A 27,730-nucleotide genomic window follows, 5' to 3' on the forward strand; every position below is an offset into this window, starting at 1 on the left:
ACATATGCCCGTTCTCCGTGGGAGAGCGTATATGCACGCTCCATATATGAATTTTAATATTTCTCACATTATTGATGATTTTGCAATATAGCCTTCATTAATGTGAACAATGATTTTATTTTTTAAAAGAGGTAGCTAATGAATTGCTGATTTAAGATGGTGTCCCGAATTTCTCTATTTTCTTTATGTTTATGTGCATAACTTACCTTCGATTTTGCTTTTCTATGGAAAAAAAATCTGCCACGTGCTCGAGATAGTTCTTTAATTTGCTTGGTATTTGTTTTGCTTCCTCTGTAGCATCTCTCTGAGAAAGTGTCATATTCTTCTTTACTGGTTTTTCTCTGGCTGAAGTTAGAATCATGCTTTGCAATCTTCTGCATCTTTTCATCTCCTGTGTTGGATTTATTTACTGATGGAAGGGCAGACTTCATAATTTTAAAGAAACATGCATTCCAATTTCTCTGGCATTTCTAGAAAAAGAAAACAGATCATGGGCTCAAAGATTTCATCTTGGACATCAATGATCGTAGGTTTTGCAATGCATGGTTATGTCGATGAAGCGATTGAATGCTTTCACTGCATGAGAGAAGCTGGAGTGAGACCTAACCAGGTCACCTTTACAAGAGTGCTAAGTGCCTGTGTCCATGGCTGTAAAGTAAAAGAGGGGAAGTATTTTTTTGATATGATGAGGAATGCTTATGGTAAAATGCCAGAGATAAAACACTATGGATGCATGGTGGATCTGCTTGGCCGAGTAGGGCTACTTGAAGAGGCTAGAGAGATTGTGGAGGGGATGTCAATGAAGCCGAATGTGGTGATATGGGGGTGTTTGATGGGTGCCTGTGAGAAATATGGGGATGTGAAGATGGGGGAATGGGTTGCAGGAGTTAGAACCTTGGAATGACGGGGGTTTTGTGGTTTTATCTAATATATACGCTAGTAAAGCTTTATGGCAAGAAGTTGAGAGGGTGAGAGTAGGCATGAAGACGCAAAGGCTAGCTAAAATCCCTGCTTATAGTTTGGCAACAAGCTCTGACTGAAAGCTTTAACTTTTCTATTTGGTGAGCCAATGACCAAGTCTTTGTCCTGCATTTCACTAAATCTGAGGATTTATGCCTCTCTATTAGTATTGAAGTGTTGGGTGAAATGAGTTTCTTTCAATAATGAAGAACGTGTTAGCAGTAACTAAAGTCATCTTTATCTGGTCAGCATTGCAACCTGTTACTCTTTGGTGTTTTAGAACCAGCAGTAACGGACACATCCAGGTTGAGCGGAGATGTCTTACAACAGGAAGACAAGTTGCGAGGGTTGGAAACCACTTGTTTAAGCCAAAGAAATTTTCTAGAGAAGGCCAAATTTGCTCTGCCTTGACGTCTTTGATCTCTGCAGAAGTTTTTCCTTCCCGCTTTGGCTGTTGTTGATAGATAGCAACTGATTTTTTATCCAATTAGTTAGTACCTTGCTTACTTGTATATTAAAGTGAGATGTACACATTTTTAAGTAAAATTTGTCGAAAATAAATTATTTTGGACGAGAGATAAATGAATTTTTTATTAATGATGAAATTTAAATCACTTAATTTTGATTCTAGATTTTATTGCCAATCTACACCACTTAATTAGCTTTGATTTGCACATGATTATTCAAAAATAATAAGGATTTTATGATCAAATTGCAACGACAAAACATTTTAGTTTTTTTTTTTAGTATTGGAGAGGGGAAACGATTTGTTTTATTTTTTTTGTTTGTTAATATTGGAGAGGGAAATTCGAACTTGTATTTATTGTCGGGTCATATATGCCACGTTTTAGTTAAAGTTCATGTTTATTCTCCTACCACTATGATACACAATGGTGCTGGCAAAAATGAATAAATGTGAAAACACAAAATTAAGACAGATTTGGAGCTCTTATAAAAAAGTTCAGAAATTTTACTGGTAGATTTACCAACAACATCTAACATAGTTCAAGGACTTCCATTATCTGAATTACATACTCTCATCCATTATGGAGATTATGTGCTTGAACAAACAACAACTTACTAATTACCAAAAGGATCCAACCTAGAATTAGATCCTTGATGATAGAATAGACATCTAATGGCACTTACCCTCGAGATCCAACGCGGAGTTGTTGATCTTTAAGAAGGAAATCCGTTTATTGACGAGGATCAATGGCATGCATGTCCTCACGGCTTCTTGGCATGCCTTTCACAGAAATCTTTTATTCTCCGAAAGCCAACTTCAAGAGTTGAAGGCTCAATGGCAAAAGATATGCGAAGCCAATTTTTCATTCCCACACATATTCCTGCAAATAAGATCACAAAATGTTATAAGTATCAATGTCAACTGTCTATTTAAGCTATCCGCCATTTTTACCTGGTAGAACTATGACTGATTCCTCCTTAGCAAGCTTGAGACAGAAGTCCATGTCGTCCTTAATGCCTTCCAATAGTGACAAGTTCAATTTTGCCTGTAATGAGTTTTCTAGTTAAGGATTATCTTCTTTTGGAGAAATGGAATTTATATATATGATATTTGATGCCTCACCATTACAAACATAGAACCTTGTGGTCTATTCGGGCAAGTAATGCAAGGAATATCCTGCATTCCGTCGCAGCATATGTCTACAGCCTCTCTCAGTAAGTTGAGAATTTTCAGAAAGAAATCCTCATTTGTATTCTCCAGGATTTCTGGAATTGCACCCTGATAGACATCCAAGATTGTTTTGACAGGAAATTTTTTTTTTTTTTTTAAATTTAGGAAGAGCATCATTAATAACAAACCTGAATGAATGTTGCAGGATCAGATGAGATGTTGAGATAGCTAATTATTGAATTAACAACCTAAGACAAACAGAAAAAAGAAATTGTTAAAATAAAACCTGAATTGACATGACAATAGAAGAATATTCATAATCCTTCCATGAAGAGAGAGAGAGAGAGAAGTGCCAACCCCATATTTTCGAAGAATGTCATTAGGATCACTAACAACAAGCCAACCAATTCTCCAGCCAGGAACGATCCATCTCTTCGATATGGATCCAAGTGAAAGAACAGGCACAATTGATCCAAAAACTCCCATTGGAACAAATGGAGTACTCCCAAATGTAAGATGCCCATATACTTCGTCAGCAATCACCATAATTCCAAGCTCTCTAGCTGTTTCTGCAATCTAACAAAGAACACACAAATATGAACGTTGCAGCTCACCAATTATGATTTGATATGTCAGGGTGATATCAAACAAAAAGAAATCAGAAATTTCACCCACTTTCTTCAAGTGTTCATATCTGTAGACATTTCCACAAGGATTTCCAGGGTTTATTATAAGCATAGCAGCAGTATTCTCATCTGCCAGAGACTCAACAGCCTCGAGATCAACCTCCCAGCCCTTATCAGGTAAAAGATCAAAATGGCGAATCTCAATATTATTACGTCCAGCAATAGCTTTATAGTATGGGAATCCTGGTTTTGGTAGCAAAATGTTAGCCCCAGGTCGTCCAAGAACTGATAATGTGATTTCAATAGCTTGTGTGCATCCCAGTGTAACAAAAACATCATCTGGCGATAGCTTGTATGGAAGATCACGATTAAGGTAATCTGCAATAGCCCTGTTGGAGCTCAAAAAACATCAAATAAAGAAAATAAGAAACGTTGTCCAAATTTCCGTAGATTGTTTTATCAGTTTTGTGTAAGTTTAAAAAGTCTTTTTTTTATTTTTATTTTTATTATTGTTATTTAACTTTAAAGCAAGTCATTCTACTCCTCTTACACTAACTTTCTTAAAGAAGGTCAGTGCATTCTCTAGTTATATTATCTGAAAAATATTATAAATTAATGCATCTTCCATCGTTCCATAACCATTTACTTCTAAAAAAAATTAAGGAATTTACTCGCCTTGACAGACTAAAACAATGAAAATATAAAATTTTTAAAAAATTATTCTTACTTCATCCTTTTTTTTTTTTTTTTTGATACGGTTAGAAATATCTTTCTTTCTATAAAAATTTTTATTTTCATAAGTCTAAAACATCGGTTAAGTAATGAATCCGATCTAGGTGAGAAAATTTAATTTGCATACCATATTAATGTAAATTTTGTTATTTACTTATATAAACTGTGTCTATATGTAGGATATATACGGACGAAACCAATGAAAATATAAATTTTCATTGAAAACTATGCAGAAAAAATAGAGATTATATTCAAAATGTTTTTTATTTTTCATTGGTTTAGTCTATAAATGATTAATTTGCATAACTAAATACATAAATTTTAGGATTGATTTGCATATACCGAACCCATATAGAGCATATACATCGAATAAATCAATGAAAATGGAAATTTTTGTTAAAAGAATGACCATAGAAAAAAAAAAAAAAAAAAAAAAAAAACGAGGAATCTTATTCCTAGATAGTATCTCCCGTTACTTCCAAAAGAATAGCACATCCTGGACAAAAATGAGGCCCAGGTTTCTGCAATTTTTTTGAAAGTTGCTGTAAAACTCCCGTGTGCTCTTGAAACACATGTATTATACTGCAAGGTATCTACCTCAAGGCATTTAAAGCCAAAAGAAACAGCTCAAGTGCACCTAATAAATAAACTACAAATAACAAAGATCAAGTTGTAACAATAAAATAGTAATATAAATTGAGTGCGCAAATCATATTCACACACAACTCCAACTAACCTCCAAATAATAATATCATTATTATTATTCATTAATAATTTAATTCTAGTCCTGATGATCGCAACGACCGAGTCATGGAGTCGGCAGCTTGGAGAGGATTTCGAAACATAATAGCTTCTTGACCCAAAAGGGAATTAATCTCTTGTTTAACCGTTAAGTGGGATGTGAGAGAACACTCTTAATAAACTAAAAAAGAAAAAATTAATTATAACACGAAGACCGAGGATATATGTGATTAAAACCAAATGCTTTAAAAAACAATAGTAGAAGATTTTTTTTTCCATCAAAAGGAAAATGATTTCCTCATTTAAAAGATGAGATTTTCCTTTTAATGACATGTATATTTTTAAATTAAAAATAATATTTTTAACTAATTTTTGATATTATATTTTCAAAACTAAGTTATGTTTCAGTAAGAAATTATGGTTGCGTGGTATATGATAAATACTTAAAGGAAAGAGAGCTTGCATACTTCCAAACAATAAATGAAATTATAATAATTTAGAGAAAAAAAAAAAAGAAGAAAGTTGATATTTTGGAGAAGTTATTGTACCTTCTAGCAGGAAGAATACCAACAGTTGGAGAATAGCAGTTATATTTGGCCGAATTTACAGCCTCGATAATAGCATCTACAGCCGTAGAAGCGGTATGAAAGCATGGGAAAGAAGAAGGGTCGCCATGGCCGAGAGGAATGACTGGTCTATCGTCTTCTTTGTTCAGATTAGCCATTATAGTGTTCAGAACACCACGAACGGTTATCGATGACGCTGCAATGAGGCCTTTGTCTGCCTGAAAACACCATTTCTTTGATCCATTCTCCATCTCTCCTCCTTCTGGCCTCTGCTGAGCTGAGCTTGCTATAGGAATTTTTTTCAGAGGTGAGAACCACGTGTTACGCTTAATAAATTTGTTGCAAAGTCCGAAAAGACCATTTAACCCTCAATAATCTCTTACAATTTCTATTAAGGATTAAATTAACAAACCGGTTTCAATGGATTCCATCTTCTAAAAATTTCGTGAAATTTAATCCATATATTCAAATAAATACCTAATAAATTTAATATCTGGATGTTTTTTCACTAGAAAATAATTAATAAATAATTAAAATTTTTTCGACCCTAGACACATTTTTTTTCTACACAGATTGTGATGTGATGACCTATGAGGGTAAGACTTGTATCAATAGCAAACGAATAGTAGCCATTAGATTGCACTATTTAAAATTTAACCGTTAGATGAAATAATAGATAAAAGATCTAATATCTTTAGTCATTCATATTTAATATGTAGAAAGTTACCATTGAAAAATAATTCTAATCATTATAACAATGTTAAAAACAAAATCATTTTTGTAAATTTAATTTCTGAAAATTTTGTTTTTCATAAAAAAAACATGAAACAGGTTTATTATTTTATATAAGTTAAGAATGTATATTATTTAATATTCTTTTTTATTTATAAACGTTTGTTTGTTCAAATATTATGTTGTTATTTTGATTTTTTTTTTTACAAAAAAGGGAAAACTATGATTTAACAATTAAACCTTTAAAAAAATTGATCAGTTTAATTATTTGAGTTTTTTGTAATTCAAAGAAATAACTTGATTTGAATTCTGTAGAATTTAAATTTTTATTTAAGTAAAAATATATTTTATAAATTGTAGACAACTAGACAAGTACACAGTGGCCCATTAAACAAAATATATGGGTCGAAACAGGCCCATTAATTACGACAACGATCCGTATGTAGTAAGTCTTGACACAGCCCATCATTTAAACTTTAAACATCACGAGAATTTTAGGAGCGTGGAAATTTTAAGAAGCGCCTCTAGTACGTGCAAAACGTACGGTCAGCAAACAGGAGATTGCATGGCAACAACGAAAAAAGAAAATAAAAATAAAAACAAAAATAAAATTGACAGGCACAACACGGCTATTGTCGCCAGTCAGTTGCTACTACTATGTGACTGTTGATATTGAAGACGCGTCAAGCACAAGACAATGACGCGTGTCCCTTTTATATTGGCAAGCCTTTATTCTCTCTCTTTCTTATTTAACTGTTGGTTCAACATAGCTGTTGTCTGTTGAAAAGCAGAACACAAAGGGAGATGGACGACGATGCGGTGGATAATGATGGGACTGTCGTTAGTCGTTAGAATTGGTCTTTATCTGAACCATTAAAATTTGCTCATATGCCCATTCTCCGTGGGAGAGCGTATAAGCACGCTCCATATATGAATTTTAATATTTCTCACATTATTGATGATTTTTACAATTTAGCCTTCATTAATGTGAATTCAATGATTTTATTTTTTAAACGAGGTAGCTAATGAAAGTTGAATTCACGCTTTGAAGTAAAGCGTGGAAAAAAAGTCAAGCCGTGAATTAACGGTCACCGTTTACGCCAAAGCCGGCAGCAAATGCCGCTTGTCTCGAAATTACTTCGTGCCACGTATCGTCGTTAGGGCGGCGCACTCAGTCAAACCCCTTGCTGACTGGACCCACCATTTCTCTCACTCCTCTTCTTCCCCTTCTATAAAATTCGTCACCGCCCCAATCTCATCTCACAGCCACCGCACACAGCACAACCGTTGCTAATTAACTTATAAAGAGTATCCATATAACCATTCATGAAAAATGGCTCCCAAAGAGAAGAGCAACGCTGCCACTGATCTCAAGAAAAGTAGCGGCTATAATGATAAGAAGGAGATGCATTACAGAGGAGTCAGAAAGAGGCCGTGGGGTCGTTACGCTGCCGAGATACGGGATCCGGGAAAGAAGAGCCGGGTCTGGTTAGGCACTTTTGACACGGCTGAAGAAGCAGCAAGAGCCTATGACAAGGCGGCGCGTGAGTTCCGCGGTTCTAAGGCCAAGACTAACTTTCCCCCTCCAAGCGAAATAACACCAATTAACACCAAGGTCGTTAACTATACTGATAACCAGAGTCCTAGCCAGAGTAGCACAGTTGAGTCCTCGAGTCCACCGGCAGCGCGTGAGCTCTCACGCGATCTTATGGAAAGGTTTCCGTTTGTTTATCAGCAGCAGAAAGCAGTGGGTACGATTTGGTTTTTGGACGGAAATATTAGGCCCGAATTTGTGACTCACCGATTCCCTGTTCGGTTTGAGCCAGTGGGGGTTGAGTTCAATGATGGATTAATGAGTGGAGGAACTCAGAGTGACTCGGACTCGTCGTCTGTCGTGGATGGAAAACCAGCAAGGGATTTCGATCTAAATCTTCTTCCATCAGAGGAGGAAGAAGCTTGAATTTTTTTTTTTAACTCCTTATATTAAATATTTTTGTCAGGCAAATAATTTTATCAGGATTAACAAATGCTCTTAATTATCATTAGATTAAAATGTAAATCATAAGTTAGGAATTAGGATCAAGTTCTTTTTGCAACTGAGAGAAATAATAATAATTTCTCTTTTGAGTTGTTTCTTTTTGTAATAATCTCATATCCACAGATTTTTTTCCATTTAATTATTGTTTTTAAATTTAATGAAATAGCCATTGCTAATATTTCTTCATCTTTGTGTAAATCTTAATAATTGTTAATAATATTATTAAAGTAGAAATATTAATTTAATTAAGTAACAAAGTAAATTTTAATAATAAAATACGAGTTCCGTGTTGAATGGAGGGTACATGTTGAGTCGACGGCTGGCCTGAGTCTGCCGTCTAATTTAAATCCTGATGTGAGAGCAAAGAATAAAAACAGATCTGAGGGAATAATAAAAAATTGACGCTGTTTGTTGGAGACTTAGAGGCCCCGCACGCAGCGGACGAGGAGGAGAAGGGAGCCGCTTTGGCCGGCGAGCAGTCTGCGTCGGCGTAATCTATGGAGTCAATTTCGCTTCAGCTTCTTGTCTCATTTCAATATGGGAACACGTCATCCATGCACTGGACTGGATTTAACATACTCGCGCGTGGGCATAGAAAAACATGGCCAGAGGCACCGAGGAGCAGTGACGGCACGTGAAGTGGCGACTATTGTTGCCTTTTGGTGTGTCCGGCGGAGAGAAGCCGCCAATATTTTATTTTTCGTGACGTGACGAAGCTATAAAGCTACTAAAAACTACGCCGCCGCGATTCCGAATTTTGAGTACCCTATGTTCAGTTGTGAAGCCCATAACCGCGATAAGTGCACCTGTCCACGCGTCATTAGCCTGTCATGGCAACGCAAGAAAATTCTTTTTATATTTGGCGGCCATTGCTACCTCACATCACAAGTCACAAGTCACGATTCCATGCCTTTTTATTTATTTATTTTTTTTCTAACTCTGCGATTAAATGGGCCGACCCATGCTTCATTAATTTAACCCTGCAACGAAATGGGCCATAAAAATAAGTTTAGGCTTTTTAACCCAGTTTGGCTATGGTTATGACTCTGGGCTTGTGGATGAATGTATTTGCAACTAGAAGCCATTGGGCTTAAAAATAAGTGATTTTCAACAATTTAAAATTTTCAAAATTCTATTGATTTGCCTGAATATCATTATCAAACCAAATAAATTTTATGAATATATAAATTTAATGTCATAAATTTTGACAAATTCCTAGATTTATAAAAATTGTCTTAAACATAATTTTCAAATTACTTTTATATAGTACCTAATTTTGATGTTTGAGGCTCTATTTTTCTAAATCACCATAAGAATAATTTCTTGATCAACAAACATTTAATTTATAAATTTAAATAAATTTGCTTTCAATTTTATAAAAAATAATATAAATTTAATTGCGATCCATGGACGAGTATCCACGCAATGATAACACTATAATTATGATATGAATAACCTTTGTGTGATCAGTAAGATACTATGATTGGCTATTATTACCATTATCATGTCTTTTTTACTTTTTTTCCCCACACCGGAGGGAGACCTTGTCGTTTGACAGATCAGCACGGTATCAGCTGACATGGCTAAATCTAGAGTGCAACGTTCCTTTTTGCCACTCACTGCGGAAGAAATTTGCTAATTCCTAATTATGGCATCCGACGGTGTCGTTGCGCTTCCTCACAAGGTCAAACAGTGTTAACCCCCCAGCTAACCACAACTCGTCTTCGAACGGAGGAGAGGAGGAAGAACAGGTAGAGAGAGGGAGACCGCACAGAGAACCAGGACCAAGTCTGAAATGGAACAAAAATGAAAATAAGCAACGACAAATACAACTGAAAATAAGAAAAGGTACGATCTCGCTCGCTATCTTAATTGAATTGAGACTTTTTATTCAAATCGAATTCGTGTCGAAATGGCAATATGCTTTCCCGTTTTAATTGTATATTATGGATATTTTTAGCTAATTTTTTCGTTAATCTCTCCTTGATTTCTTCATTTTATGATTCATTTGTTGCTACTTTTTGCAGGTCGTGAAGCGGTGAAATTGTAGGAATGTGTTGATCGTTGTAAATCATTTGATTTTAGTCAATAATAATGAAGCGATTTGTATATATCAATGATGATGAATCGCCAACGCAGGAACTTTACTGTGACAATCGCATATCAAATAGAAAATATACCTTACTGAATTTTCTTCCCAAAAATTTATGGGAGCAGTTCAGGTGGAACCCCTTTTTATGAACTTATAATTAGTGAATGAATTGTTGATGCATTCTTTTTAAAATTTTATTTGCTTTACTTAACAATTATATTTTCTTTTTTTTTATTTTTTCAGCCGGTTCATGAATCAGTATTTCTTGTTGATTGCTTGCCTTCAGCTATGGTCACTTATTACTCCAGTAAACCCGGCTAGTACATGGGGTCCCCTAATTTTTATATTTGCAGTCTCAGCATCAAAAGAAGCTTGGGATGATTACAATAGATATCTCTCGGACAAGAAGGCCAATGAGAAAGAAGTTTGGATTGTTAGGCAGGGTATCAAAAAACATGTATGGAAATTGTTTATTTTCTTTCCTTTTGCAGTGATACAAGTGCTCTAGCTCTGAATTTACTAGAAGAACAATTAAATTGAATTCATTAAGTTTGGAGTATGTAGAGATGCATGATTATAGAAGCTGGACATCTAAATAAAGGCTTTGTTAATTGAAAGTATATGTCGTGTAGTGCTAAAGCTTTGTGTAATCACATTTCCAACTGAAGACCTCTATTTTTATCTTTCAAACTATTATATGTTGGTTTGACTTTGAGCCTAAATGTTAAAAAAACTCACGTAAAGAGATGTGTGTATTTTTGCTAAGGCACATTATATTTAGTTATTGATTAACTTGATTGTATTCACTTGTAGATTCAAGCACAGGACATTCATGTGGGTAATATAGTGTGGCTTCGTGAGAATGATGAAGTTCCGTGTGATCTTGTTTTGATTGGTACATCAGATCCTCAAGGTGTCTGCTATGTGGAGGTACATATGCAATTGTGTCGATCAGTGTTAAATCTGTAACTATAACTTGTTATTTATGAAATCGTCCTCTTGCTCTTTGTATTGTTGTTAACATCCATCATTTAGGATAGCATATTTATTTCATTATTAGGAGATCGGCTTGAAAAATTTTGGAATGACACAACACATTTAAGTGAAGTTAGCTTGAGAACAAGAGTCTGTATTATACCTGGAGGACCATCACCTGCCTAACCAGATATTCTTTCTTTTATGCTTAACCACATAGCTGCGACCTCTTGTATGCTTAAAATGCTTGGCTTTGTAGATTAAAACTACACTATAGTACCAATTACTTATTCACAAAATATAGTTCTTTTGATTCCAATCAAACAAGTTAGACTGCTTCTGGTATTTTACCTTTCTCTGTTTGAACTCTTTTTACATTATAATTTTGTTCCTCCTATGGATAAGTAATAATTCTGAAAAAGTATTCTTAACTGCCAGGAGCTATAATTTTCTCAAGTTATGTTTAGATGGACATTCTCTTCATAAGTACTATGCGATGTACAATGTTGCTGTGGGACTAGTGCTATGATGACTATGCATGTATAACTAAATTATATTGAATTTCTAATATGTTATGTTCTAGGTTGTTTTGAACTTAGGCAAAAGTATGATGTCAAGTCTAACAATTCTGGCCTATATCATTGGTAAAAGTTCTCCTGCCCATGCTATTTTGGCCAAGTACTACAATTTGTTCCCCTATTGCTTACTCTATCACTTCCCACCATATTTTCTACCTTCTTCCAGAAATAGGAGGCTTTGCTCTTCCTAAGAACCTAAGGGAATGGAAACTTTGATATTCATAATATGGTGAAAGATTGTAGCTTTCATCTTCAAGAAGATGTTGTTTGTTTTAGCATTTGGGCATCCTGACAGTTTTACATAATTTGCAGACAGCTGCCTTAGATGGTGAAACTGATCTGAAGACAAGGGTAATACCCTCTGCTTGCATGGGAATAGATTCTGAATTATTGCACAAAATCAAGGTAAGGTTCCTTAAGATTAGTCAATTACAACTATGTGTACTTTTTTGGTATTTTGCCTCAAATTTTAGTTGGTCCTGAGTTGTTAAAATTTTTTCATCCTCAGGGTGTCATTGAATGTCCAAATCCAGATAAGGACATCAGAAGATTTGATGCAAATCTTCGCTTGTTTCCTCCATTTATTGATAATGATACTTGCCCTTTGACTATAAAAAACACAATTCTTCAGTCATGTTACTTGAGAAATACAGAGTGGGTTTGTGGGGTAGCTGTCTACACAGGCAAGTCATATTTTGTGAATTGTGATGGCCATTGATCATGATCATTTGTTTTATTTATTCTCTTTATCTATTTATTACGCTTGAGTTGTAAGTGATAAAAACATTTTTGTGCATGCACAGTGCTTATATTTATTGGTTGTATGATACATAAATAGATGGGAAATATATGACTTTTTAAGCAATAGAAATAGAACTAATTCATATGCATGTTTTGAAATAGAGGGATGGATGTAAACAAAGATAGATTGAGAATTTTAACCTTGGCTCTTGTGGCTTGTGTGAGTATTGCATTATTTTTTAGTATGTCTACCTGCATATGATATGAGTTTATAAGATAGAGGGGGCCTATTGGTCAATTTACTTAACTTTGTACGTGTAGCTTCATGTAGTCTTATCATGAAAATTATTTTACTAATATTACTTGCACTTGTTCATACTGCCTCAACATTGTCGGCAGAAGTTCTTGGATGATTATATGAGGCTTTTGAATGACAAGCTCTTAACTCTCTCTTTTTCAACACTTTCTCAACTTGTGGTACCTTTTATGCTATGAGCTTTGTTCTTGAATTATTCATCTCCCTGGTTTCTTTGATCACTGAGTTCTGATTTTATTTTCGGTGGACTACTTAGCATTTTCCCCCTGGTGATAATTTCAGTTCCAGTGATCCACATGATATTCTTGACATAACTGTGGCATTGTTATGTAATTTCTATACTTTCTCTTTACTTTTCAGGCAATGAAACTAAGCTGGGTATGAGCAGGGGTATTCCTGAACCTAAGCTTACAGCTATGGATGCCATGATTGACAAGCTGACTGGAGCTATATTTGTTTTCCAAATAGTGGTAGTTATCGTTCTAGGCATAGCTGGGAATGTCTGGAAGGATACAGAAGCAAGAAAGGTTTGTTGTGCCTGTCAACTTACAATTATTTTGCAATAATTAAGTTGAATCCATTATATGATATCTTTGTTTGGTAAATCATGTGCCTTGCAGATTTGATCTTTTATGACATTATAGCTTTTATTTTCCGTTGTAAGAATCTCAAAGCAACTTCAAGTAAAGAATCTGAATAAGTCTTTTTGCTCTGAATTTGATAATTGGGTTTTAGATTTGACATATGGCTTCTAATCTTCAGTTTCTAATGTGAACGAATATGATATGAGACTTTTGTCATGACTCTATATTGAGCCCAGTCTCCCCCATACCCTTCCTCTTTCTGAGCTTTGTTTTTTTCATATAGTATATGTATAATGTTTATATTCTCAAATTCTAAGCCTTGCCTTTTCTTTCCAAGAAAGCTTATTAATTATCTTAAAAGTGCATTGACCATTGCGTGTATTAGTTGTTTAGATACATAATTTTTTAATAGTTAACTTTGAACCATATGCGTTCTTGGTTTGCTCCTTTTGCAGCAATGGTATGTTCTATATCCAAATGAAGGTCCATGGTATGAACTACTGGTAATACCTCTGAGGTTCGAGTTACTATGTTCCATCATGATACCCATTTCTATTAAGGTAAGTGCCTGCAAACCATGCCATCAAATTTTTATTGTCAACAGTGTTGTTTTGATGATATGACAATGGGGGTATTGAAGGTTTAAGAAGTTATGATGGTACTGTCTTACTGGGTGTTGGTTATAAAAATTTCTCAATGTTATCTGTGTTGATGAGGAAATATGATTAGTTGGTATTTATGGTTTATAATGATATTAGTTTTTGTTTTAATGGACTAACAATGTTTAAACTCCTTTTCTGTTGCAGGTATCTTTGGATCTTGTGAAAAGCTTATATGCAAAGTTTATTGATTGGGATGCTGAGATGATTGATCATGAAACTGGTTGTTCATCCCATGCAACAAAGTAAGTTGAGAGATTGACTAAGAACCCTGTTCTTCAAATGAGTATGGGAATCAAGTTATTTAGAATATGTTTTGAAGAGGTGTTCATTGTATGTGGCAGCACAGCAATAAGTGAGGACTTGGGACAAGTTGAGTACATTTTGACTGACAAAACTGGAACACTTACTGAGAACAGAATGGTCTTTAGAAGATGCTGTATCAATGGAATTTTCTATGGGACTGAGAGTGGCAATGCGTTGAAAGGTTTCTCTTTCTCTCTCTGTCTCTCTCTCTCTCTCTCTCTCTCTCACACACACATACACACACACAAATGTCTTCTACATATATATTTGGACTGTCTCGTCTTTCTTATGTTTTGCCTCTTCCTAGAGAAAGACCATCAAACAATTCCTGATGATGATCACTTGTGGTTTTTGGACTTTGATTATCTACACTTCGATTTTGCAAACGGATATTAGGTTGGATTAAGTAACAATAACAAATACTTTTTGACACGTGGATACATTTCTTATAGATGAATTACTTTATATGTCTTCATATAGTTGAGTTTCCCCTGTAAATTTATTACATGAAGACTTATAAAATTTTATTTTTGAAAATTTCTATTCTTATTAACAATTATACTTTTTCCATCCAATTTCTTCCCAATTGGCTAGGAACTTGCTAGTCAAAACTAAGGGTTTCCCATTTTGAATATGGACTTGACTTTGCCATTAAGTTAGGGCTTGATATTATGCAGATATGAAACGTCATCTATTAAACATATTTGAGATTCTTATTGCTAATTTATATGTTTTCAATTTGGGTATATATTTTTTTCTTTCATATGCTGAAAGTAGTAGTGCAGATACTTGAAATTTAGCTTATAGTTAGTTTTTCCTTTGTCACACAGATGCACAGCTGGTCAATGCTATTGCTAGTGGGTCTCCAGACGTTATTCAGTTTCTTACAGTTATGGCAATATGTAATACTGTTGTTCCTGTGCCAAGGTGACTAACCTTTTCTTTCATGTGTCCTCCTTTTAGATATTTTTCAAAATTTTAAATTTCTCTTTAGATTTTTGCTATGTTTTTGCCGTCAAGTTCAATCCATGGTAGATTCGTGACAGTATCACCTTTCTGCTCTTGCTTTTAGTAAAACTGGAGCAATATTGTACAAAGCACAGTCTCAAGATGAGGAAGCTCTTGTTCAAGCTGCTGCTAATTTGCACATGGTTTATGTCAGCAAAAATGGAAATATTCTTGGTAAAAAGTTTGCGCTTTTGGTTATCACAATGGCTCTTACACTAAATATGATAACATAGATTTTGCTCCTTTTATGGTTGGCAGAGATCAGATACAATGCTTCTGTATTACATTATGAAGTGTTAGAGACTCTGGAGTTCACTTCTGACAGGAAAAGGATGTCAGTAGTGGTAAGAGATTGCCAAAATGGAAAGGTAATCCTTTTGTCAAAAGGAGCGGACGAAGCTATTCTTCCTTATGCTTCTGCAGGTAACCTTGTGTACTGGTTGTTGCTTGTCTATAGAGAAAGCAGAAAAGACTATTAATGTTTTGATAAAGTTACTCAAAATTTGAGTTTCGCAATTGATTGATTGACATTGACAACTCTCCATCACATAGTATTCTTTTAAGTCGTCTTCAGTGCAACAATTTAGTTTTATCATGACCCTTTGATGTTCTAAGATACTGATATCTTATGTTAAATAGTTATATTGATTTGTAATTTGTGTTAAATTCATTTAAGGCTGAGAACTTCATAGCCTGCCAATTCCTTGGCATCCATCATGATCTGAAAATGGTCTTTTCTTCTTTGGGTGATTAGTATGATAACTTTTAGTTTGCAATCCATGGTGTAGCATCTCCACAGATTTTTAGATGGTTAGGATTTTTTATTTTCTTCTTGATATTTTTCTTTTAATTGCTCAGAATTTTATCTAGGTTTATGCTTTTCTCATCCAGAATTTTTCTTTTAGTTTACATTCGGTAAGCTGTAATGAAATGCAAGTTACACTACAAAGTCATTTGATTACATTAAATTCCATTCCGTTAAGGCTTGCCAGACATGCATTAGTTGCATATTGTATTATTATTATTATTATTATTATTGCTCTATTTTTAGTTACCATGGATTGCTCTCCCAAGGCAGTACAGACACATTGAAACCCTTGTAAGACTATTAGTGTCAAATGGAAATAAGAAAGTTTCTGTTTGTAGTTGGTGAATACTAGTAATATTTTTTATGTTTAGTAGATCGTAGCATGGTACCCCAATGCATAAAGAAAAGAAGCACAAGCATATTGTAAAATGTCTTTTTATTGATTCATTCGCTTGAATATCTGCTAATATATCACAGCATATTATAGATTAAGCACAAAGCATATTATAGATCTCTGGTATTGATTCATTTTCTTGAGTATCTACCAATATATCACCAGATCTAGGACAACAAACGAGGACGTTTAATGAGGCTGTAGAACAATATGCCCAATTGGGACTGCGGACATTATGCTTGGCCTGGCGTGAACTAAAAGAAGATGAATATCAAGAGTGGTCTTCAATGTTTAGAGAGGCTAGTAGCACATTGGTTGATAGGGAGGTAAAGGGTACATCTCATCTCAATAATCTTGTCTTTTACAATTTTTTTTTTTTTTTCTGATGTATGCTAAGCTTTGGTGGTTTACATGCCTGAGTTGCAAATGCTGCTATTATTTTGTGCAGTGGAAAATAGCTGAGGTCTGCCAAAGATTAGAGCATGATCTTGAAGTTCTAGGAGTTACTGCAATAGAGGATCGCCTACAGGTGAACATTTTTATGATTGGATCACCAAAATCCAAATCTAGCTTTGGATGCTGAGATCTGTTGGCTTCATTTTCTGGAAATATTTTTCAGGATGGTGTACCAGAAACAATTGAGACACTTAGAAAAGCAGGAATAAATTTTTGGATGCTAACTGGAGACAAGCAGAATACTGCCATACAAATTGCCCTTTCATGCAATTTTATTTCACCAGGTAGATATAATTCATTTTTAGTCATCTCTTCATATGATATTGGTATCCCTTCTGTTCAAATGTTTTAAAATCTTCTGATGTGTCTTTTCCTTTCTAAAGCATCAAAAGCCATTAATTTTTGTATGACAAGGATGGGCTTTCTCAATTAATTATATTTTGCAACTACCCGTAACCTCTTTATCCATCTGTCTGCACTGTCACACAGATCTATATGACTTTCATGCATTAGTTGAGGATCTATTTGCATTCCCTATGTTAATAATATCCTTGATGTTAATTGCTTCATTCATCTATGTGTCATTTTTTTTCCCACAATCAAATTGTGTGCATCTCAACCTCCTGCATTTCTTTTTACTTTTTTTTTTTTCCTTTGCAGAGCCAAAAGGTCAGCTTCTATTGATTGATGGAAAAACTGAAGATGAAGTTTCCAGGAGTTTAGAAAGAGTTTTACTTACAATGAGGATAACCACTTCAGAACCAAAGGTATAATACACTTATTTTCAAATTCAAATTCAGATTCCTTTGTTTCTTCACTTCATTTTTGATCTTATGATCCTTCCTTGCTGATTCAATATTTTATTGAATCTAATGTGAATCACTCTTCCTGAATGACTTTGAAATAGACCTCATGGAAAAGGTATGTAAATGCTAGCTGACTAGTAACTAGTGCCACTTGAGTGATGAGTACCAAAGTTATGTTATTGTTGATGAATGTAATTAAGGATATAATACTTGATGTAAAATATAGATTGGCCCTGGATAGTGTGACGAATATATTGGTCTGCTGAGAGTAGGTAGTTGAGCTCTAAATGATCTTACATTAATACTGCAGGAATACTTTGATACATATCTGGTCAAAAATAGCTGTGTTGAGGCCTTTGAGAATTATATTATTTTAAACAATTGCATTATTTTTTTCAGGATGTGGCATTTGTTGTTGATGGCTGGGCTCTTGAAATCTTACTGAAGCATTATCGGAAAGCTTTTACTGAATTGGCAATACTATCTAGGACTGCCATATGTTGTCGAGTGACACCATCACAAAAAGCCCAGGTTGTCGGGTTCTAATTTTGTAATGTTGGCATTCCACATGCATTTGTCTAATTTGGCTTTGTCAAGTTAAATTTTTATTATTAGATATTTGGTAGCCAATTCCTTACATGCATGGTTAAATGCTGTATCAATTTCCATAAACTAAAGCTTTAAAAGTTCTATCAATTGTCAGTAAATTGAAGCTTGCTTTTATTGTATCAAGGGAGTAAAAGAGTAGGTCTAATCCATAGCATTCCATGGCTGCCTTATTCTGGAATGCGAAGGTGAACTGGTTTGTCTGGAAAGAAAAATAAAACAAATGAATTGATTGGGAAGTCTTTATCATAAGATCTATGCATCTAACGAGAACTTAAATTTGGAGACAGGTTGCAGACTCATGGGTATGGCAACATGTTGGTCTCATATAGTTTTTTCTTAGGAATGTAACATGGGACATAAGTTCCATGCTTATAGCTGCTGATCAGAATGGATGGGGAATCAAATCATGTGACTGGAATATAGTTACTTTATGCATTTTGGATTAGCTGTCCAAGTTTAGTTCATATTGCTGATTATAGTCTATTTGCATGAGATTTGTCCGAAAATTTAGGAATTTGGAAAACAAAGGCAAGACGGAGGTTTTCAATCATGCCATGCCTGCCAATTATTCGTTGTACTTAGCTTGATTCATCTTTATAATTATTGGGGAATAAAATTGTACTTATGGTCTCCGACTCATTCTTTGCATTCTTCAGTTTTCCCAGTGATAGAGCTAGTTGTGTAGAGAATAACAAAATTTTTTGAACTTTCTACTTGAAATTGAAATTCATGATACTGATACAGTTCAGTAAACTAATACTGATTTGATGTGTATAATGCTTCTTTTTGCAGCTTGTAGAGCTATTGAAATCATGTGACTATAGAACACTGGCTATTGGGGATGGTGGGAATGATGTGAGAATGATTCAACAAGCTGACATCGGAGTTGGCATTAGTGGTAGAGAAGGACTGCAGGCAGCAAGGGCTGCTGATTATAGCATTGGAAGTAAGTTGTCTTACATTATTTGTGTCTTTGATGCTGCAACATGTGAACTTTGCTTCAAAGGGTTGCTTCTGTAGAAGTGAGGAATTTATTCCTTAAACTGGTTTTTAGGTTGACTTACTTTTGAGGTGCTTCTTATTTGCACAAACCACAATGATATTTCATTGCCCAAGCCATGAAAATCAGATTCCCTCTAGGGTTTGGATTCTTTGCTGGTTTCAAAGTAACTTCTCCAATTCTGTTTATTATTCAGATACCAATAACATGTATTCTCAGGAATGTTTGGTTTTTTCATTGAGAAAATCATGGAAGCACTAGGGAAGCTACTAAAGTGCTGATAAGAGAGATGATTTGATTGCAAGGCAAATTAAGATTTGTGATTGTGACAAGCAGTGATGAACATGGAGATTAGCTTTATGAGCAAATGGATGATATTTTTAATCATTTCAACATTTAAAATTTATTCACCAGCTTATTCTTGGGCCTGTCTGTTTTGCTTTCTTTCTTGGGAGAGCTAGCAACTGTGTCTATATGAAGATAAGTGGAAGTTTACTTAGGAAGAAAATTTAGGATAAGTTAATCACGGTCTAACTTTCCAACTGTAGACAAAAGTATAATGACACATCAAACCTTTTCTTGGTTAAATCAATCTCATGAATTTAAGAATTATTCTTGAAGTCTTCTTGTTCTGTAAGTGCAAACATTGTAAATTATCCTCTCCATAACACTTCCATTCAACTAAAACAAAAAGATTAAAAGGTGATTTTAATTTTTATTTTCTCATGTGTGACCTTTTTGATTTGCAGAGTTCAGGTTTTTGAAAAGACTGATTCTTGTCCATGGCCGTTACTCGTACAACCGAACTGCATTTTTGTCGCAATATTCCTTCTATAAATCCTTATTGATATGTTTCATCCAAATCTTGTGAGTATCCATATTTAGTGCCGTGCTCTCTTTTGTTTATATTCGATAATTCAGCATGGTATGTTTTGTGCACTAGATAGACATTATGATCTCCTTTTTTCAATACTAAAATTTAGCATAACATTATGATCTCCTTTTCTTTACACTAAAATTTAGTATATGTTCAGTTTTTCATTTATTTCAGGTGTGTCAGGGACCAGTCTATTCAATTCTGTCAGCTTGATGGCTTATAATGTTTTCTACACTAGTGTACCTGTTCTAGTTAGTGTACTTGACAAAGATCTTAATGAAGAAACAGTAATGCAGCATCCTCAAATTCTATTCTATTGCCAAGCTGGAAGGTGTGCTTATTTTCTCAGTTTATAAACATACAGTATGCTTATCTATAAGAATTCCATTTTCGTTTTCCTAAGGGGTTGAATTCATTGGAATGCTGACTAGCATGATTTGCTGTCTGCATGAGAGTAATTCCTGGTCCTCTATATTGAGCTGACAATCATTCTTGACACAGGCTTCTCAATCCAAGTACCTTTGCTGGATGGTTTGGTCGATCTCTGTTCCATGTGAGTGCTATCATTTTTGTATAATTACCTTCTTTTCTTTCTACAATTATTTATAGCTATTGCACCTGGTCCTTACTTCGTACATATTTAGTTCAGAGACAGAATCATATAAATCTAGGATTGGAATTGGACTTAAATTTAGTAATAGTGCTCAAATTTTGGTATTAAGTGATTAAAATTGACATAAATGTATATCGTAATGCCAGTTTTGAACTTTTAGGTATTAGAATACTCATACAGCTGCTCCAAGCATCAAGTTTTGTGGCGATATGTGAATTTCTGAATTTTAAGTTTGTGGGATCCAAAATAATGGGCCATTATATCATGTTTTAATGGTGTTTAAGGGGTTTCTATATACCTATTAACACCCGGATGATTTTCAGGCAATTGTTGTATTTGTCATCAGTATAAATGCATTTGCCTATGAAAGAAGTGAAATGGAGGAGGTTGCAATGGTGGCACTTTCTGGATGTATCTGGTTGCAGGCGTTCGTTGTAACATTAGAGACCAAGTAATCTTCCATCTCTTGCATTATGTTGTTTGTTTGAACAATAAATTTATATTTGAAAATGGCAGAAGATTTTAAATCCCTCCACTTTGGTTATGAATTGCAGCTCTTTTACAATATTACAGCATCTTGCCATTTGGGGGAACTTGATTGCATTTTACGTCATCAACTGGATCGTTAGTGCCATTCCATCAGCCGGGATGTATACTATAATGTTTCGGCTGTGTGCACAACCATCTTACTGGATAACTATATCTGTAAGTATTACTTGACCATTTCCTCACATTATTCTTGTTATCAAACCAGATACGTCACTGAGCCTTTGTCGAGCACTCGTTTCCTTGCAGGTCATAGTTGCAGCAGGAATGGGGCCGATACTAGCTCTAAAGTACTTCCGCTACACGTATAGACCAAGTAAAATCAACACTCTCCAGCAGGCTGAACGTTTGGGTGGGCCAATACTATCTCTAGGGATTATCGAGTCACAACCGAGATCACTAGAAAAAGAAGTTTCTTCCTTATCAATAATAACTCAACCGAAAAACAGAAGTTCAGTTTATGAACCTCTATTATCAGACTCTCCAAATACTAGAAGATCTCTTGGTTCAGCTACTCCATTTGATTTCTTTCAATCACAATCCCGATTGTCTTTTTCCAGCTACTCAAGAAATTGTAAGGACAACTGAAAAATTCCAGTACTTGTTCATTCACATAAAAATGGTATATAGGCAGCTGAACATTTGATTGGAAAGTCATTGTTGGGATATAGCAGCATTTTATAGGATACATTTAATTTTTCACCCTAGTCTCTTACTTAAATGTAATTATTCTTTTTGACCTACTTGAGAACATTTCAAATTTCATGGATTTCATAGTATATATAAATCCCACATTTTATCAATAAAAAACCAACACTTGAGCTAAAAAAGTTAATTATACTAATTATTCATGTTGGATATCATTTGGCAATAATTATAATGTTCAATACAAAGGTAGACAGATAGCCATCTATCTGTCTCATTGAACTGAAGTTAAAAGTCTAATGGCAGTGGCAATGGAGGCAGGAGGAATAGGGCAATCCATAAATGTGTGAATCTATCTATCTATCTATCTATCTAATAATCTTAAAAATGTACCTATTCACAGTTGTCAACCATACTTTCTTGGAATGAAGTTTAAGTATTAGAGAGTCACAAGCATTACAAAAGTATGGGCCTATATGTCCCATTGAATTTAATTTTTCAATAAATGAAATGAAAATATGTGACACTTTACCCTAAAGGTCAAGGGCAGGTGGGGGACCCTAAAGGCCCAATCAAGGGTCATTTTAGCATGGGCTGCTCCCCCACTCCCACACCATTTCTTGTGAGTCTCTGACCATAACATCACCTAACCCCAACATATTTCATTGCACCCAACCCATCCCAAAAAATATAAAAAAGACCTAACAAAGTTGAAAAAGAAAAAAGAATCATTCCAAACAGTCCCTTATGGGTCCTTTCCCTACCATCCTAGCTGTATTTCAGATAAGCAGCCCTCCTAGGAAACAAATAATATGTTTTCATTTTTAGAGTGGTACATCATCCCTAGTTTTTTTCCATTTCCTTTCTTTCTTCATAATTTTTTACTATATACTTTTTGTCACATCACAACCCTGCATTGATCATCATCAAATACTCTAATTCAATGGACATCTAGATTCACATGTACATTAACTATACTATGTTATTTCCTGTATTTATAAATATAAATATGCGATTAAAAAATAATTAATTATTTGTGAAAATAAATGTTGTATCTAAATAAATAAGATTAATATTAGAAAAATATCATTTATTACTTTTTAAAATATTTAAAATGATTTATATTATGAAGCAAAATAATCACTGTAAAATAATTTAAGCCACTTATATTTTGAGATGGAAAAAGTACTAAAATAATAAAGAATAAAGGTTAATTTTACCCCTAAACTTGTTTAGCGGGATTAAAAATGTCAGATTTGACCTTTTCGGTCAATTTGACTCCTAAATTTATTTAAAATAATTAAAAAGATCATATTTGAGATTGTGAGTCAATTTACGCCTTAAATTTATTTAAAAATAATTAAAAAGATCAGACTTAATATTTTTTATTAATTTAACCGTGCATTTAAGATTATAGTTGGGATCGAGTTATATAATATATGAAAAAAATTAATTAAATATGAAATAAAAGAAAACCATATAAAAAATATATTATATCCTCTTTACGTTGACCAATAATTTTAAATTTATAAATATATATTAATTTAAATATTTTAAAATTGATATGAAATTCATATATTTCTCGTGTTGAACATATTAAAGTGATATTACATATTTATAAATTTATTGTGTTGCAAACATGACGCTTTTATGAATTTAAACTTCAATTCAAAAGTGTTAGAAAAATTTGATAGGGTATTTTTATTACAGAAAAAATAGGGAAGAAAAATCAATTCTATTAAATTAAATCAATTTATTAATTTGTCAAAAAATATTAAAACAAGTTTAAGAATTAAATTGGCCTAAAAAGTTAATTTTGATTTTTTTTATCATTTTAAATAAATTTAGGATTTAAATTAATCCAAAATATCAAATTTAACTTTTTTTTTTAATTATATTAAATAAGTTTATCGATCAAATTGAGTTTTATTTCAAAATAATAATAATAATAATGTGGCCTAGAGATTTGAGACGATACTCTCCAATAAATGCTTAGATAAAAAGAACATCAATGTGAAATATGAATAGCAGGAGTTGTTGGCATTGATAAATGCACATCAATGTCTCCTACCTCATCCATTGTTCCTTTTAATTTACTCATTGAACAGGTAAAAAATTGTATTTTTCATATCAACTTTATTTATAAAAATAGAATTATCACTGTTAAAATGATTTTACTTTAATATACTTTTAGATCAAATATAAAATTGTATAAGCAATTTTTTCTTTTAGAAAAAGAACTTTTGTCTTCTTATACCAAAATGAAGTTAGTAGCTGGATTTGCCTTTGCTTCAACTTGTTTGTGCATCAGAAATGGTACTACTCTCACGTGGAAGGCATATCCATAATAAATGCTTCGATATGTATCGAGGATTTAAATCCGAGACTTTTCATTCTTTATATCTTCTAAAAGAGATAAGAATATCAAATAGATCGTTTTTTAATACATTTTAAATAATAATAAATTTTTCATTTTTTACATCTTCTAAAAGAGATAAAAATACTAAACAGATCGTTTTTTAATACATTTTAAATAATAATAAATGATATGTTTCTAATATTATTATTATTATTTCAAATATGATCGCTATTTTTACAAAGTTACTTTTAATATGAGATTTGATCATATCTTCCTTATCGTCGTTGCAAAATATTAAACGGACTTATATTTCGAGACAGGAAAGTAACGAAATGCAATAGTTGGAACATTTTTAATCAAAATAGGCGTTATATTTTTATAAATTGAAGTATTTAATAAATATAATTTAAATATTCTTAAATTCACCCAAAAATAAAACGAGAATAAAACCAAAAAATGATTTCAGTTATACAAGAATGATACAGCTTAATGCGAGAGATTTGCAGAGAAAGGCAAGCCAAAAATTTCTGACAGATGAGATCAACCCTTTGCCCAAGAATCCTCAAATCATCAAAATATACTCACTTGATGCATGCTTGCCACGTAACACTCTTATTCTTTGCCACCTTACGGATTCAGATCTCAAATAATATCCTTTAATCCATCCAATTATCCACTAATTAATCAAATCACAATTAATTAATTAATTAATTAAAGATTAAATCTAATAAATCACTTCATAGGGATAGAAATAATTTTTTTATTTATTTTCCTCATAGCTCCTAAATCCTTCCAATAAGATGTATTTTATTTATTGATAAACATCACAATTTAAATTCATTTAATTAAACAACAATTACCAATTAATTAAAATCCAAAAACCCTAATAAAGACTTGAACAAAGTAGAAATGGATAATTTCATTAATCAACTTTATCAAACATGAAAGACAAACGAATTCTCTTCTTCAAGAGAAGAAAAAAAAAAAAAAAACTTTAACTTGAATTACAAAAAAAGAACCCATCAAAGATTAAACTACACCAACAACATAATTTTACAAATTAAAAAAAAAAAAAGAAAAAAAGAAAAGATTGATGATAATTGAACAACTTGAAATGAAAACAATAATTTACACACCAAATCTCATATATATAGTGGTTATTATATATACGGCTGGTGCAAGTTTATGTACACATCCATGGTTCCAATCACTTTAAACCCTCAATTAGTCAGTCATCATCATCATCATCATCTACATCAAAAGCTCATTAACCCATCCAAGATCTGGATGATCAAGATTACCCACCAATCCACCTCCATTATTATTGTTAATCTTCTCATCAATTGATTCATTTCTTGAACAATCTCCGTTCCAAAAATTCCTAGATAACCCAGATGGGTTTGAAGTTGAAGGTGAAAGAATCATCTGTGTCTGTTGCTGCTGGTCTTCGCTTAAAGAAGCATCATTGAAATTCATGGCCTCTAAAGATGACATTAGCTCCGTAAGCACATCTTTATAGCTAATTAATCCAGACCTTGGCTTGCTCAATCGATCACTGTATCGTGAAAATCCATGGCATTTCACCGGAGATAGAGGCGGTGATGGTGACCATGACGGTGACAATGGCGGTGAGATATGGGACATACCCAGTAAAGTAGAAGTAGGGGACGAAATTACAGAGTGACAAGACAAGCAGCAACAATGGCCATGGTTAAGAGAAGAACAAGGTGAAGCCAAGCTCTTATCATACTTTATAGTATCGGAAGAAACTTCAGGTAGAATGCGAAGTTGTTGAGGCGAGTGAGCGAAAAAGCAAATCTTTCGCTTGCAATTCTTGCCCTCTTTACAAGCTTCAGTTCTATAGCGGGAGGGATGAAGCCAACACTCGAACACACCATGAGCAAATTCACAGGTGTCTCCGCGACTGCAACCCCCACGCCTGAACTCTGGACAAACGGCACCCGAGTAGTGATACTTCCGCGGATCTCGCCGGCGAGCCTTTTCCCCTGGATGAGCAAAAGGACAGTCTGTCCAGTCGTGGCTGCGGCTGCGCGTGCATCGGCGGACTTTGAACTCATACATACGGAAATGGTCAGATGAGTATGGATCAAGATCCTCATTGGAAAGTTTCTCATGCGAATTACTATGATCACCATTGTTGGAGTCATTGAAAAGAATGAATTTACGAAGAGTAGAGTCAAAAGGGGACATATCAGGATTTTCTTGAAGGATTTTCTTGGAAAAGAGTTTTCTTGGAGGAATTTCAAGATCTTTAAAGGGTTTCTTGCAGGAAAAGAGTTGATGGGAGGGGTAGAGCTTGTGTTGCTCAGCACAAACGGTGCTCATCGTCAATTAATATGGTAAAAAGAAAAGTAAAAAGAATTGGAGGAGAGATTGATGATTTAGATGAAGAAGGGCATGAAGGGAGTGTTGATGGAGAAGGGAACAAAGGGTGGGGCTGAGATATATAGGTGGTTAGAGAGAGAGAAGGAGAAAGGGTGAGGTATGGAGGGTAGAGATGCGTGGCATAGTAGCATTTGGGATGAACATGCAAAAAGGAGTAGGTGGCAACTTCTCACAACTCATAGCATACAATGCATTGATATGTGTTTGGATTTGGCTTTGGCTTTGTTAAAGTTAAATTATAGTATATTTTTATTAAGTTTTTGGATTTTTGTTTGAGTAATTATGGTACGACTTGAGGACTATATACTATCACTTCCTCCTTCTTTCAGAATAATTATTTTGTCTCAAAATATAATTCGTCCTCAATATTATGTTATTTTTATTTTACGAGAAAATTTATAATACAATTTTTTTAGTATAAAAAATATAATTAATTTTTAAAAATATACAAAAGGTAGAAAAGATAAAAAGTATTTTTGACATTTTATTAAGACACTTAATATAAAAGATATAAAAAAATAGAAGAACCTTATATTTTGACAGAAGTGATTACAGAGAAATTTTAATACATTTTCAAAAATACAAAAGAGTAATTAATTTTATTTCTTAAAATAAAGGAACCGTGTTATAATTTTTCCTACTTATGGAAGATATATTAATTATTTTTACAAGTTACTTTTGATTTTAAAATAAAAGTAATTTAATTAAATTATTTTTGATTTTTAGTAATTTAAAAAAATTAATTGATTCTTTAGACGCGTGTAATGATCTTATAGGATAGATAGAATAATATCAATCTTATAAAATTAATTAGAGGTTAAAATTTTTTTAAATTTCAATAATACTAAACATTTCTTGAAAAATGTAATACTCTTTATTAGGTGATGTATGAATCATTCTTTACAATATTAAAAAAAATAA

At 33.5% G+C, this 27,730-nt stretch overlaps 4 protein-coding genes and 1 pseudogene across 4 annotated transcripts; 3 read left to right on the top strand and 2 right to left on the bottom strand.

Annotated features, from left to right (window-relative positions):
* The first annotated feature begins 490 nt into the window (after positions 1-490).
* LOC149497953 (pentatricopeptide repeat-containing protein At1g77170, mitochondrial pseudogene) lies at positions 491-904 on the top strand (annotated as a pseudogene).
* Positions 905-1,909: 1,005 nt separating this feature from the next.
* Positions 1,910-5,559, bottom strand: LOC105646902 (nicotianamine aminotransferase 1). Its single transcript, XM_089718739.1, has 7 exons — positions 5,244-5,559; positions 3,272-3,611; positions 2,954-3,172; positions 2,785-2,844; positions 2,549-2,704; positions 2,378-2,471; positions 1,910-2,306 (listed from the first exon to the last, which is right to left on the bottom strand). The coding sequence occupies exons 1-7, from the start codon at positions 5,510-5,512 to the stop codon at positions 2,188-2,190; spliced, it is 1,257 nt and encodes a 418-aa protein (XP_089574865.1). The 5' UTR covers positions 5,513-5,559; the 3' UTR covers positions 1,910-2,187.
* A 1,679-nt stretch (positions 5,560-7,238) lies between these two features.
* On the top strand, positions 7,239-8,217 carry LOC105646903 (ethylene-responsive transcription factor 9). The gene has a single exon (XM_012232846.4). It carries the CDS (start codon positions 7,327-7,329, stop codon positions 7,951-7,953), a length of 627 nt encoding a protein of 208 aa, XP_012088236.1. The 5' UTR covers positions 7,239-7,326; the 3' UTR covers positions 7,954-8,217.
* A 1,381-nt stretch (positions 8,218-9,598) lies between these two features.
* ALA2 (aminophospholipid ATPase 2) lies at positions 9,599-22,168 on the top strand. The gene is made up of 25 exons (XM_012232847.4): positions 9,599-9,879; positions 10,059-10,253; positions 10,367-10,580; positions 10,937-11,053; positions 11,989-12,081; positions 12,185-12,359; positions 13,094-13,260; positions 13,773-13,877; positions 14,124-14,221; positions 14,321-14,463; positions 15,113-15,209; positions 15,355-15,464; positions 15,549-15,713; positions 16,658-16,818; positions 16,941-17,021; positions 17,112-17,232; positions 17,609-17,715; positions 18,154-18,285; positions 19,156-19,309; positions 20,113-20,230; positions 20,398-20,571; positions 20,742-20,793; positions 21,177-21,304; positions 21,408-21,558; positions 21,649-22,168. The coding sequence occupies exons 2-25, from the start codon at positions 10,126-10,128 to the stop codon at positions 21,985-21,987; spliced, it is 3,330 nt and encodes a 1,109-aa protein (XP_012088237.1). The 5' UTR covers positions 9,599-9,879; positions 10,059-10,125; the 3' UTR covers positions 21,988-22,168.
* Positions 22,169-25,297: 3,129 nt separating this feature from the next.
* On the bottom strand, positions 25,298-26,978 carry LOC149497954 (zinc finger CCCH domain-containing protein 2-like). Its single transcript, XM_089718644.1, has one exon. The coding sequence runs from the start codon at positions 26,747-26,749 to the stop codon at positions 25,655-25,657; it is 1,095 nt and encodes a 364-aa protein (XP_089574770.1). The 5' UTR covers positions 26,750-26,978; the 3' UTR covers positions 25,298-25,654.
* Between the last annotated feature and the right edge of the window lie 752 nt (positions 26,979-27,730).

Source organism: Jatropha curcas, chromosome 3 (genome assembly GCF_041381405.1).
Source record: "Jatropha curcas cultivar XTBG-Jc1 chromosome 3, XTBG_Jcur_1.0, whole genome shotgun sequence".
NCBI classification, from domain to species: domain Eukaryota; kingdom Viridiplantae; phylum Streptophyta; class Magnoliopsida; order Malpighiales; family Euphorbiaceae; genus Jatropha; species Jatropha curcas.